We start from the raw sequence: 14,852 nt of genomic DNA on the forward strand, positions 1-14,852 counted from the left end.
GCCTTGTAGCGACTATTCGGGGAGTACTCGGCCATGGAAACCTTGTTTTACAACCATGCCTGTAGTAGCATTTGACCAACAACTGGTTTTTGCTAAGCTCTTAGACCAATAATCACAAGTTGCTATTGATATCAACCGCTCATCATACGTAAAGAGAAAAAAACTTAACCGTGGCTAGAATATTGTACATCTAAATAACATTTTAAAAATGATATACAAATATGAGTAGAATACCTGAAACAGGGGTGTTCATCGGTTCGGTAACAATTAATTTATTTTTTGGTCATAACCAAAAATTGAACCGAACCGATTTGAAGAAGTAACTAACCGAACCGAATATGAATTTGGTTATGCTTTTGGTTAAAAACCGAATTAACCGATTATAACCAAATTAACCGATTATGAGGAAATTAATCATAACAATACAAAACTCGTTCAAGGCATAAATCCAATAAGAGAGAGACATTCACGAACTTAGTGATTACTCTTTTAGATTTTGGGTGATGGATCATAGAATATAGATCTGGGCTACATACATAACATTTAGCTGGGTAAATCGGTTAATCCAGCTAACCCAAATTACCCAGATTAAATAATTACTAAATGAATAATCAAACAAAATATAAATTCGGTTACGATTACAAACCAAATCCTTATTCAGTTCGGTTTTTCGATTTTGATTCGATGTTCGTTTAATTCAGTTATAACCTAATAATATACACCCCTAACTCAATATCTATTTTACACAAACTAAGATAATACTTACAAAACATCACATCATGCTGATCCTTAAACAAACATAATCTTACATGTCTTACCTTACAACCATGTAAATATACGTTAACTTTGTTAAGGCTATAAGGAGGGGTGTCCGACATAGGGGCGGCATCAAAGTTGGAGCTCCAAGTGGGACGGCAACACGGCCAACACCACTCCGGGTCATCCTCCATTCCCCTGCTCCATCCTCGCTGATTCATCTTCCAACTTGGGTGACGTGGCCGTCTATGCACCACTCCTTAGGGGAGGAAGGGTGGTCACTAGTGATAGAATTCTATAACTCCCAATATCCAATCAACTCATGTCATGTCATCACCCAATATTCTATCACTAGTGATAGAAATGTAGTGGGGGTGGTCACTAGTGATACAAAATAGCTATTTAAAAATAGCTAACAAAAGTTGAGGGGCTAAATTTGAACTTTTCATCAAAGTTCTATAATTCAATTAGATAAACGACAAATGAAATCTCTGCAAAACAACATGGAGGCGGCGGACCAACATGGACCAACATCAAAGTTCAACGCGTGAAAGAAATAACGCGTTTCAAAAATCATGCGTGATGGTGGGTACGACGGCAGTGTTCGTGGTGGTATCACTCGTTATGGGGTGGCCATAACGGACCACCCCGCCTGCCCTTATAGCCTAATACTTATTATAATCTATATAATAATAATTGTTAATTACAGGATTGTTAACTTGTAATAATCATAGTTTCTGGGGGCTTCCACACCCACTAATCCCCCTATACAACCCAATAAAATACAAATTTATGTCCCCTTCAAACACACACACACACACTACACACACCTCACTCATCAACTACACACATAGCTTCTCTAATCTCTAGAGAGAGAAACAAACAAGAGAGAGAACCTAAAAACAGCAGTCATCTTCAGTCTTCACGAGCTCCCTTCACCAATCTTTACACACCCATATCTCTATATCTATATCCATCTGTATCTACACAAGCTAATTTATTCACAATCTTGCAGCACCTGTCAGTCACCACCATTATTATTAATATTATTATCATTATTTTCCCCAATTTGTTATTATTAATTTATTTTCATCCATTATCGTCATCACCACCTAGATTTCAGCAATCCCCATTATTATATTCCAAAAAAAAAAAACCCTAAATTGTTACAAAAGCTTCACGGGTTTTGTGAGTTCACCAAAACTATACAACTTTTTTGCCCCCAATCCGTGTGATCGGTGTTCTGCCACGTAGAATTTGATGAATTAAGAAGGAAAGACTGAGAAAGATTGGATTTTTTTTTATCTGGGTTTACGTGGATGATTGTGATAGGATTTGGGGATTTGAAGGGTTTGGTATATTAGGGTTTTTGGGGAATTGAAATTAGATGGATCGGGCTGCGCTTACGGTGGGTCCGGGTATGGATATGCCGATTATGCACGATAGTGATCGGTATGAGTTGGTTAGAGATATTGGGTCGGGTAATTTTGGGATTGCGAGATTGATGAGGGATAAACAGACGAATGAGCTTGTTGCTGTTAAGTATATCGAGCGAGGTGAGAAGGTTAGTCTTTTATTTATTTATTTATGTCTTTTCTTCTGTTTTTGTTGCCATTTTTGTATGATTTATTTAGTGAGATGTGATAGTCATATGATCTTGTGATTGGAGGATTAAAACAGAGCCACTTCTGTTTTTTTTTTTTTTTTTTTTTTGAACATATGTGAAGTTTTTTACGCTTATGATTAAATTTGTGCTTATTGTTTCATCTTACACTAGTTTATCTCGTCTTTCTAACTGTTTCTCACTTCATAACCGTAAATTTGACAGATAGATGAAAATGTGCAAAGGGAAATTATAAACCACAGATCACTGAGGCATCCCAATATTGTCAGATTCAAAGAGGTTTGTCACTATGATCATCCTCGATGATAATGTTTTTTTTTATGAAGTGGTTGTATGTATAAAATCATTTCTAAAAAAAATCATCGATAGGATCACAAACTTCGATTTTTATTTACAGGTCATTTTAACACCAACACATCTGGCAATTGTTATGGAATATGCGTCTGGTGGAGAGCTGTTTGAGCGGATATGTAATGCTGGCCGATTTCCAGAAGACGAGGTCTTTATTTATCTTATTTATTTATTTTTGCTTTACTTCAACTATTATCATTGTGTTTTTTTTGTTAAAGTATTAACGTTTCTCGTTACAGGCTCGTTTCTTCTTCCAGCAGCTCATTTCAGGAGTCAGCTACTGCCATAATATGGTATTAATTAAATAATTAGCTCTGTTTATATAAAAATCTTGAGTAAAATGCCATTTTCGTCCCTGAGGTTTGATCACTTTTCGACTTTCGTCCAAAGGTTTGTTTTTTTGCATCTGGATCCAAAAGATTTGAAATCTTGCCATTTTCATCCGCGACTCATTTAACTCCATCCATTTTTTAACGTTATGTCAGGGGTAATTTCGTCCTTTTACCTATTTGTTATATATAGATTTTAAAACTAGGGTGGGATGATGTGGGTTGGGTTTTCTTATTTTATAAATAAAGATTTTAAAACAAGGGTATTTTGGTCTTTTAACAAAAAGTTAACGGAAGCTTTGGATGGGGTTAATGAGTCGGATGAAAATGGCAAGATTTCAAACCTTTTTGATACAGATGCGGTAAAACGAACATTTGGACGAAAGTCTGATTAAACCTCAGGGACGAAATGGCATTTTACTCAAAAATCTTCCTGCATGTGTGTGTGTTTGTGTATTTATAAACTTGTGACTGATGAACAATAATTTATGCTTTTGTACAACGTAGCAAGTATGTCACCGTGACTTAAAACTGGAGAACACACTTCTAGATGGTAGTCCAGCTCCGCGACTCAAAATTTGTGATTTTGGGTACTCCAAGGTATATTTTTCGGTGCTTTTATCGAAAAACATATTGGATTATTCTATTGTTCGATGTTGTATAAAGATTTAAACGTTGTGTTTGTTCTAATAACTGGATTTTTGGTTGTTTTGGTTAGTCGTCTGTGCTGCATTCACAACCGAAATCTACTGTTGGAACGCCTGCGTATATTGCTCCTGAAGTCTTGCTTAAGAAAGAATATGATGGAAAGGTAATTGCATACCTTATTTATTCATAATGTGACTTGGTTGCTTTAGGACTAACAAACAAATACGTATAACAGAAATAACTCTGTTTTTAATTCTTTAATATCTGATATGAAGAACAAAATACTTGTACTAATTTTAAGTCCTTTTGGAAGAAAACTAGAATGGATGATGTAGCGCGATCTCACAACTTTTATTGTGGCTACCTGATCCGATTACCCGAAACATACACACTCTTGTTTACTTGAACAATACTAGAGTAATCTATTAATCCACTAATTTCTAGTTTTTATATTTTTAACTTCCTTGGTTTATAATTTCATATGGAAATTAGAATAATAAGAAATGTACTTGGGAATCCCGATAGGAAATTTTTAGCCGACAGGTATATCCAATACCCGACAGGTAATTAGAAATTGGGTACCCGTATGGTATTGGACCGGGTATGGGACATGGTTTCACAATCAGTTATGCGCTGGAATTACCAATACCCGTCCCGTTGCCATTTCTCAAAACAAGACAATCAGTAATATTGTTTTATCAAATCAGATTGCAGATGTGTGGTCTTGTGGTGTGACATTATACGTAATGCTTGTGGGAGCTTACCCTTTTGAGGACCCTGAAGAGCCTAAGAATTTTCGCAAGACCATACAGGTAACACTCATCTCCTAGAACATGTTAAAACAGGTCGGATCGGGCCAGGTCGGGCCTGAGTGGGTTGACTCACTAACATTTCACCTCTAATCCAATTCATATTAGGATTTTGGCCAACCCATTTTACCGTTCCTTTTTAGCTAAATTTATTGATCCGGCCCAAATCGACCCGCTTAACATACGAGTAATCTCAGTTGACTAAACGGGCTCTTTGTTTGACTTTTTACAGCGAATTCTTAACGTTCAGTACTCAATTCCAGCCTATGTTCATATATCTCCCGAGTGCCGCCATTTGATCTCCAGAATTTTCGTTGCCGATCCAGCTAAGGTATGAAACACCAAGTACACTTTGACTCTGGTCAAAGTCAAACACCATTATTTTAGTTTACTAATTACGAAAAGTTCAATATAATATATAATAATATTAAACTTGAACAGAGGATAACGATGGACGAGATTAAAACCCACGAATGGTTTGTAAAAAACCTCCCAGCCGAACTCATGAAAGACAACGCAATGGACCAGTTTGACGGGCCGGATCAGCCCACTCAAAGTGTCGATGAGATCATGCAGATAATTGCTGAAGCCACTATCCCGCCAGCTGGCGCTAATAACCTGAACCAGTATCTTACTGGTAGTCTGGACATCGACGATGACATGGACGAGGATCTGGAGAGTGATGGTGACCTGGATATTGATAGCAGTGGGGAGATCGTATACGCGATGTGAGTATTTGGAAATTTAAGTGAATTTGATGTTGTATTGCTTTTCCATATAGTTCCTTCCACACAGAAGAATGTTGTATTTGTATGTTTACGATATATATGGGTGTTCCTGTGGTTTTAGTATAATGTGGCCCCCCTTTGTTTTTATGGGGGTAGTTACTTGTTAAGTAATAAATAAATAGGGTGTAACCTTATGTACTGTTGATATATATTCTGTTAAACAATCTTTTCTTGTATCGTGAACTTTATATTTCTTTTAAAGTTACTCTAAATTAGTTATCAACCGGTTCAGTTAATTGGATTTGACGGTTATTTTCAAATTTTCACTTTAACTGGTTGAGTTATTCACTTTATCCGGTTCGTTTAATTAACCAGTTATTTTCATTTCCTTTTTTTTTGGTTTTTTTCTTGAACTGGTATATCGGTTAAAAATCGGTTACTATCCTAAATATCTATAACTGGCTACAAACCGTCGGTTTTTTCTAGCCCCTAACCGATTATTGGTTTACCGGTTATTAACTGGTTACGGTTTTAGTTAACAAATCGGTTATTTTGCCCACCTCTAGTGATAGGGGATTAGGGGGTTTGGAGGAGGGAAGCCCATTAACCAAGTGGCCCAAAGCCCATATACAAGCGGCCCAAAGCCCATATGCAACCAGTTAAGCGCTAAGACCTCTACCCGGGTCCAATCTAAAGTTTGGCTTCTAATTTTCTCCAACAAAGTTCAATTTCATTCTTGTCTCGCAATTTTTAATCACCTGTGGACTTTTAATCGTGCGCCCATAGTGGGCAGATTTCTTTCGTTGAGGCCGGCCTCTGGTAGGCCGGCACAACCTACTCACATTTGACCAATGCGGATTTGTTTCTAAGGTTAATTATATAAACTCTGACTATGGGGTGTAGGGCGTTGGTTGGGGCGGTGGAGGGGGTTTACATGGCGAGCTGTGGTTGGCTGGTTCAAAGTAGCCGTTAGGAGGTAGCCATTGGGGGCCGTTGAAGGTAGCCGTTGGGGGTAGCGGCCATCCCAAACCAATTTTTTTTTTTAACTTACATTTTACAACCTATAAATACCCCACCCCATATCATATTCTTCACCCACACCCATACCCAAAAAAAAGTAGAAAAACCGAAGGCAAAAATGGTGCATTGGACCGAAGATGAAGAAATCGCACTTGTTACATCGATTGTCGATGCCTGACGTACTCTACAACACGGTCAAACCGTGTATTAGGGTCGAGCGTTTCAACAATATCAACAACATGTTGGCAACACGCGTCACAACTTAAACGCATGTCAACACAAATGTGTGAGCTCAAACCGAAGTTGAATCAGTTTAAAATTTGCTTCGACCGTGTCCCTGCGGACGACTTGACCCACGACGATCGAGTTAAAATTACGAAGATCAGGTACAGGCACGATGAGAATAAGGATTTTAAGTGGGTTCACTACTTTAATATTTATCGTACTCTGTATTTTTTTTTATTTTTTTAGGATTTAATAAGTAGGGTTTTTTTTTTATTTTTTAGGATTTAGTAAGTAGGTTTTTATTTTATTTTTTAGAGTTGTCTTTTATGTAATTTTTTTTAAATTAATATAAATTGTGTTTTATATATAAATTGGCAACTTAAAAAAATTACACATGGCACCCAAACGTCGGCCTGGTCACACCCCCTCCACACCCCATTTTTTTGGATTTGGACTAGTGAAGCCCACTGCCCACCACATGTCGAGTAATACCCTCAACCCAATCCCCTCCACACCCTATAGTTTTATGAACAGTTTTATTGCTTCATTTTATTATGTATTTGACTTGTTTTTAGTTTTAGTGTTGTTATCTATTTATTTTTATTAAATTAATATAGGGTTTTTTTTGTAGTGTTGTTATCTATTTATTTTTATTCTATTAATATAGGGTTATCTTTTTATTTTATAAAAATTAAGGGTTTTTTTTTTCTTTTTTCTTTTATTGGCATTATTTAACTATTGAAACTTAAGATGTTGGTAGAGGGTTTTTGAAATGTTTTATTTGGGAATTTGGTTGCTGTTATGCAATCATTTTTACTTTTACACTCTGTTCCTGAGTCTCATTTAATAAGGGGAGGGGAAAGAAAGGAGATGAAAATAGGAGAAAACCATGTTCTCGAGATTTTTTAAGGATGGAAAGGGAGGGGAAAGGAGGGCAAATGGAACAATTTTTGTAGCTATCTTTTATCCTCCCAAATTGGAGAGATTAGGAGAGAAAACCCTGTCAATTACTAAAATACCCTCCAATTCTAATAAATCTCACGTACGGTTATTATAGATCAATTTTGGCGCAAACTTCTTCATCCTCTCTCACTCTCTGACTTCTGGAATCGAACATCTTCTTCACTTCCAGTTACATCAATCTGGTGCGTGGAATCTCCAGGTGATCTCCCTCCTTAGAATAATCTGTATGATATTCGTGTAAGATTAATACCATGATTATTTGATTCTTCTCGAAGCTGTTCAACTGTTAGTTTTCACCTAATTGAGTTTATTGAATTCGATTTTGCCACGTGTCTAGGGTTTAGATTAACTGTTTTTGCACAATCGGATGTTTTAGGTTATGTTAAACTGAGTTTTAGCCTTCTGTTAGTAGAATGGAGATTTAATTTGCACTAATGTGAGATACAGTAGAAAAATCATTAGTTTTTTTTTATAGAAATTATGAGTTATTTGAAGTTAGAACATCTTGTGTTGCTCTAGCTTACAAGTACTGAGTTATTGGTCTTTCTTGATGTCAAAATAAAATTGTCAAATTATAACAATCTTACCTTGGTAGTATGTTGTGCTTTTAAAGATTGTTCATAGTCTAGTTCGGTTGGTTTTGATGAAAATTATTAGGGGTGTAAACAAGCCCAGAGGCTCGAGAGCTACTCGTGATCGGCTCGGTTAAAAGCTCGAACAAGTCGAGCCTTAACGAGCCCGAGCCCGAGCTCGAGCCTGAAATAGAGCTCGTTTTGTTATCGAGCCCGAGCCCGAGCTCGAGCCTGAAATACAAAGCTTGTTTAGGCTCGCGAGCCTAAACGAGCCCAAACAAAATTTTAATTTTTTATATATAATATATTAATAATGATGATAACATTGATGAGCCGAGCTCGAGCCGAGCTTTGGCTCGTTTAAGCGATGTTGAAGTGAGCTCGAGCCGAGCTTTTTAGCTCGTTTAAGGTTGTTCTCAAAATAGTTCGAGCCGAAGCGAACCGAACTCGAGCTTTAGGTTTTACTCGCGAGCCGAGCTCGAGCATAAACTCACACCAACAGAAAAGTCATCGACCAGAATATCAAAATAAGTTAGTATCATGTGTAATTGTGTTTAAGTTGATTTACAATCGTTTTGTGCATATAATTATGCATTTGATTGGATAAAAGGAACACATTTGATTTATATAAGAAGTCAGATTACAGTTGAAACTGAAACTTTCAAGGAAACGAAAAGTGGCTAATAAACAATGCCTTAAAGGGATGAATTATTGAATTAGCATACATATAGCAAACAGATAATGTTTAGCTAATAGAAAATCTAAGCTCTAAGCTCTAAGCTTCTACCATTCTCATATGTATATCAGGCAGCAACGACTCAAAGAGAATGAAATAACAAGTCAACGATAGATACAGCATGTAGAGAATAAGCTTTCACCAGTTGTATCTTTTTAGAAAATCCGAAAAAGCAAATACTGTGATGTAGCGTTTAATCATACTCATTCAGTTTTGGGGATTTGGGTTTTCTAAACGGTTCTGTTTTATCCATATCCTTGAAATCCTTGAATGATAGATCACAAGTAATCAAGTACCAGACTTTTGTACATATTAGAAGAATGTCCGTAAGTCCATTTAAGTCATCGACGAATCAAAATGTGAAAAAACCAAAAAGAAAACTGTTTAACCATAAATAACATCGACGAATCAAAATGGTAAAATTGTTCTCTCTTAATTCATTTTCCTTCCCCTACCCCTGTCAAATCATTAAACTCGGGAACACGAAAAAAAATCACATCTTTTCCCTCCTTTTCTCTCTTAATTCATTTTCCTTCCCCTCTCCTTGTTAAATGAGACTCGAGAACAGAGTGTTAATAGTTTTTTCTACACGATTTGGTTGAGAAGGTTGGTCACCTTGTGGGGAGGGATAAACTCTCACCACCACAGCCAACCAAAATATTTCAGGTCAACTTCTCTATTCACTTCTCATTTTACACTCAATCATAATGGCTGGTTTACTCAAATTTCTTAAAAAGAAAAGAAAAAACTATAATTGGTTGAAAGAGAGCAGGATCCACTATTAATCCCCTCTCTCTCGTCTTCCCTCTCTGGGAACTACTCACCGTTTACACTTAGGTGGTGTTTGTTTTTTCTGCAGGAAAAGGTCTGCAATCTGCGGACCACATCTGCAGACATCTGCAAGAGAAGAAGTGGACCAAAGGTCTGCAGTCTGCAAGGAAAAACAGGTTTATTTTTTTTACCTCTACAAAACCTCTTCTAAACACACACACAACACACACCACACTTCTGTCTCTCTCTCTGCTGATTTACCACCACCACCACCTCAGACGACCACCATCCACCGTCCACCGTCACAACCACCACCCCCGTCGCAACCTCCACCACCACCTAACACTCACAACCACCATCTCACTTCCACCTCCTTCACCGTCGATTTCGCCTGAGCCCACTGCCACCACCGTCATCAATCATCATCACCGAACCAAACCGTCCCGAACCCAACCCTGAACTAAAACGAGACGACCACCACGTTCACCGCCGCCGTCGCGATTTAGGGGAAGAGGTGAGGCAGACGTTTTTGGTGAGAAGCTCTTCCGGAAAACAAACGAGCTGCAGACCTCAAACGTCTGCGTGCGTCTGCGCGACGCAGACATAAGTGCCAGAAGTGCTTCTGGCCAAAAAAACAAACACCACCTTAATCATCACCGCTTACACTTAATCACCACACTTACCTAAGTGTTGGCAGTGGTGTTACCGTAAGGTAAATTCACTCAACCACCCTACTCCACCCACCCGCCGGTTCACCCTAAGGTAAGTATACTTGTTTTAAGGAACTACTTTGGGAAGTTATAATTTCTCGAACCTGTATAATTGGTGAATTTTTTTATTATTTGAAAAAAATGTATGGTTACAACAAATGTATTAAAATAACAATATATAATAATGTATCTAGATTTACGTTGTCAAAGCCCTTCAGGCGATCCTAGGCAAGGCGTGTCGCAAGGAAAGCACCTTATAGGCTCATCCGGGAGCTCCGGTAAAGCTCTAGCCAGAATCTAACAAAAATTTACAAATTCCAGCCAAACTAGTCTAGAACATCAAAAAAGGCCTTGGAACCAACCTAAACAAAACCTAAAACATAATATGTTTAGGTTATGTGTCTTGCTTATTTTAGTCTCTCACTTTTTAAACATCTTGCGTCTAGGCCTAGGGCCAACCTTTGTACCTTGAATGCGCTTTCCCCTTCAATTATGATCTAGAATTTGGTCTCTTTTAATAGTCATATCTAATTTTTTTTATTTGATTTCGTAATTACGTTTTTTACGGGGTTTAGTCTTGATAATTAGATTCTATACATCATATTTCTTTCAAATTATTTTGAGTTTGACGAACTTGAACGTTTTTCAATAGAAACTTTATTAAGTGTAACTTTGGAAAAAGAAAACGTCAAAAGAGAGAAAAGAAAAAAAATATAAAGAAATTATTAAAGTGAATGAGGTGTTGGTATTACAAGATGTCACGTGTATTTTAACTGAGACCGACACATGTTTCAAACAAATTGGATACCCTATGTTAATTTCTAAAAATGTACTTAAAATCCATATATAATAGGAAAAAAAAAAAAAAAAAAAACTCTTAGATTTGAAACAAATAAACAACTTTTTCTTGTAAAACAAAATTCAATTATAACCAAACTGCATAAACAAACCTAGTATAAAGTGTGGGGAGATGTTATAACTTATATGCCATGTGAGTATTTAGAAAAAAAGTTTAAGATACATATCGAGTGGTACCAATTCATCGAAAATTCTCAAAGCTTTCCGAGTGTGTCACAATCTGATTTGTTTTAGTGTAACGAGTTACTTAGATCATTGGTATCATTTTTGTAACCATTAATCAGAAAATTCGGTTGTTAATCGTAACCACTATTCTGAAACCGAACCATAGCCCTCATAGCCGAGAAATAAGCTAGATGATCCTTGGATGCATATCCAAATCAGAGGTTTCTAAATTCTAAATCTCCTAGGGTTTGGTTTTTACTCTGTAAATTACAGTAATTTTTTTCTTTGAAACCGGACTAGACCAATGGGTCAAACCGCGAACCGAAATGGCCCAAACGACATATATCAAGCTTGGCTCGGGTCAATAAACCATTGAGCTCAAATACCCATATGAAATAAAATGAATAATGCTTATATAAAAAAAGTTAAAAATATTATTATGAGAATTGAACATATACAATCTATTAAACATGAGTGTTCTATACTCCTATCTCACAACTGAAAAAATAGATGAAACAACTATTACAAAACTTATCATGGAAGAAGACCAATGAAGGGTGTTTGAGGAGTTGAAGACAGGCTATGCTGATTGTTTTGTTGAACTGCAAGCTTTAAATCACCTAAAAACACTATCACAAACTCAAACCCTAACTTGAGTATCTTCATCCATATTCCCAGTTTCTCAATCATTTTAACTAATTTTCTGTTTTCTTGACTTCTGTGTTGGATATTGTATAGATATGTGTGCTAACTGCGTTGATATATAAGCTTGTATGTGCACACATATATATACATATATTTGTGTGTGTGTATAGTGTGACAAAATGATGAACGAAGCGGCTATAATATCATAATATGGCTTTTGGAACCCATGAAGGGCCGTTTATAAATTAATTTATTATCTCAATTATTGGATTGAATATGTGATGCAAAACCGGAAGCCGTACGGCAAAACTAGATGCCTTATCCTTTCAAGAGGAAAAAAAAAACCTTTACTATGAATTTATATTTATTTTAGTGACCAATTAAAGTCCGATCACCCAGGTAAACTTACTGGTAAAAGGTTACCCACATCGTCGAATGCAGATGATGTTGGTGACCTGGCCCACCACCATTCCAGAAGAAACTCACCGCTCGAAGGCCTGATTAAACCTCTAGCTCAATCCAGAACAGTTTTACTTTAGTCGAGACTCGAACCCATAACCTCCACTTGGTCATCGGATATGTTTTATTTAATTTATTATTGTAAGTGTGATGAAATATTAAAAACAAACAAATTAAAAAATAAAAATAGAAATATGGATTTAAATGTAAATACCAGAAGTTCGAAAGATACAAAAATGTGGAAATAACTAAAAACGATGGGGTTTGTGTCAAGACGAAAAGAGTTAAACTTTTGAAATGACAAACCACGAGATGTTAAGAGTTTGGACATGGCGCTCAAGTGGTAGAAATTGAGGAAAGGAATGAAAACCAAACTTAACTAAAGATAAAAGGTGGGGTCGGTTATTGTATTTTTTTAATAATATACAAAAACGTTGAAGTAACTAAAAACAATGGTGTTGGTGTCAAAGACGTAAAGAGTTAAACTTTTGAAACAACACAACCATGAGCAGTGGCGGATCTAGGATTTCGACCAAGCGGTAATGTTTTATAAATAAGCGGTAACGAAATAGAAAAAACGTCAAATTTTTTCAAAATTTACACTAAAAACGTCAAAAATTTTCCGACCAAGCGGTAGCGGAGGCTACCCCTTGTTCCATAATACATCCGCCCCTGACCACGAGATAGGGGTGTTCAAGATCGGATAATCCGGTTTTCGGATATCCGAAAATCGGATATCCGAAATTTCGGATAGTGAAATATTGACATCCGAACCCGAATCCGAAATTTCGGATATCCGATTTCGGATATCCGAAATTTCGGATTCGGGTTCGGATATCTAATCGGATATCCGAATATCCAATTTTTTATTTAATTTTTATTTTTTTATTATTTTTTAATATTTGAAACCAGATTTTTAGGATATCCGAATATAAATTTCGGATATTTTTTGGATATTTTTTCGGATATTTTGGATATTTTTCGGATACTTCGGATATTTTTCGGATTTTTCGGATACTTCGGATATTTTTCGGATATTTCGGATATTTCGGATATTTTTCGGATACTTCGGATATTTTTCGGATACTTCGGATATTCGGATATCCGAAAAAAATAAAAGTTAAATTTTCGGATATTTTCGGATAATCCGATTATCCGAAAATTCTCAAAATCACTATCCGAATCCGAATCCGAAATTCGGATATCCGAATTTTCGGATTATCCGATTTTCGGATATCCGAAAATTCGGATATCCGAAAATTCGAATATTTCGGATACGGGTTTTCGGATATTTCGGATTCGGTTTCGAATTCGGATTTTTTTGAACACCCCTACCACGAGATGTTAAGAGTTTAGGCGTGACGCTCAAGTGTTAGACATGTACAAATCTGATGAACGAAAATCAAACTTAACTAAAGATAAAATGTGGGGTATACATGATTATTATTTGTATGTTGGATAATATTATCATGTCTCAAATATACTTAAAAAATTATTTTTTCGTGATTTGTATCCAGAAACATAATCTTTTCGTTTAAAATAATGAATATGCACTGATTCATATACATATGAATAGCATGGTTGATCATTGTTAAAATGCAAATTAAGAACCTACAATGGAATATTCCTAGCTGAGTGGCTATCGTTGCCGTTTCAACCGTGACGTGGATAATATTATCATGTCGCAAATGTAAGCAACAAATGAGATTAATAGAAAATCGATCAACAAAGACATAAACTTTATTTTAATTCAAAAAGTGTTATAAGGAGTAGGTTGTGATAGCTATGTTATGTTTATTAAATGTTTTAATTATCCCAAAACACAAGTGATGTAAACGATATAGATTAATTGAGTTAATGCAAAAAAATTAATATAATTCTTATTGAAAAATATCATTTACATTTCACTTAGGGGAAAGTTTTCAAACCCAGTACGAGTATCAAACAAAAATAGACTAACATATCACACATGGTGGTCAGGTGGTGTGATGCGAGTTGCGATATACTATCCTTCACTGGAGTAAGGCGTGTCCCTATTTGTAAGACTTATTCGTTGGAGCAAGAGATGCACATTAGCACCATTTCAACATTCTCCATATTTGCGCAACTCTTTCCATATTGGAAGGAGTCGTCCCTAAATTCCCCAGTTTCCCCATCTCTCTCTCTCTCTGTGTTAGTTCGGTGTGTTTCGGTGAACAATCACAGATCGGTGATTGCAAGAGTGAAGGAACAGTGTTTTTGGTTGGGGCCATTAGGTGAATATGTTTCCTCAGTTTCCCAATCTCTCTCTCTCTCTCTCTCTGTGTGTGTGTGTATGCTCTAATAACTTGTTCGCATTGAGAAATGAGCCCAAAACAAAACCATGCATGATGTGCCATTAGAGTGGTGAGTGCGACTTCATAGCGCCTTGCTATGTGTCGTTGTTACTTGATTGATGAATAAAGGTTCCATTGTTGTTGTTCAAAAAAAATGTTTTCCTAGTT

The 14,852-nt window shown here is 36.4% G+C and overlaps 1 protein-coding gene and 1 long non-coding RNA gene across 2 annotated transcripts; both read left to right on the forward strand.

The window, feature by feature from the left end:
• The first annotated feature begins 1,280 nt into the window (after positions 1 to 1,280).
• LOC110918506 (serine/threonine-protein kinase SRK2E) lies at positions 1,281 to 5,488 on the forward strand. Its single transcript, XM_022162806.2, has 9 exons — positions 1,281 to 2,320; positions 2,585 to 2,659; positions 2,778 to 2,879; positions 2,971 to 3,024; positions 3,568 to 3,660; positions 3,779 to 3,871; positions 4,416 to 4,520; positions 4,750 to 4,848; positions 4,959 to 5,488. Exons 1-9 carry the CDS (start codon positions 2,144 to 2,146, stop codon positions 5,247 to 5,249), a joined length of 1,089 nt encoding a protein of 362 aa, XP_022018498.1. The 5' UTR covers positions 1,281 to 2,143; the 3' UTR covers positions 5,250 to 5,488.
• A 2,015-nt stretch (positions 5,489 to 7,503) lies between these two features.
• Positions 7,504 to 14,852, forward strand: LOC118488476. Its single transcript, XR_004884980.1, has 2 exons — positions 7,504 to 7,652; positions 14,350 to 14,852. It is a non-coding gene; the product is annotated as an uncharacterized LOC118488476 (long non-coding RNA).

The sequence above is a fragment of the Helianthus annuus genome, chromosome 16, assembly GCF_002127325.2.
Source record: "Helianthus annuus cultivar XRQ/B chromosome 16, HanXRQr2.0-SUNRISE, whole genome shotgun sequence".
NCBI classification, from domain to species: domain Eukaryota; kingdom Viridiplantae; phylum Streptophyta; class Magnoliopsida; order Asterales; family Asteraceae; genus Helianthus; species Helianthus annuus.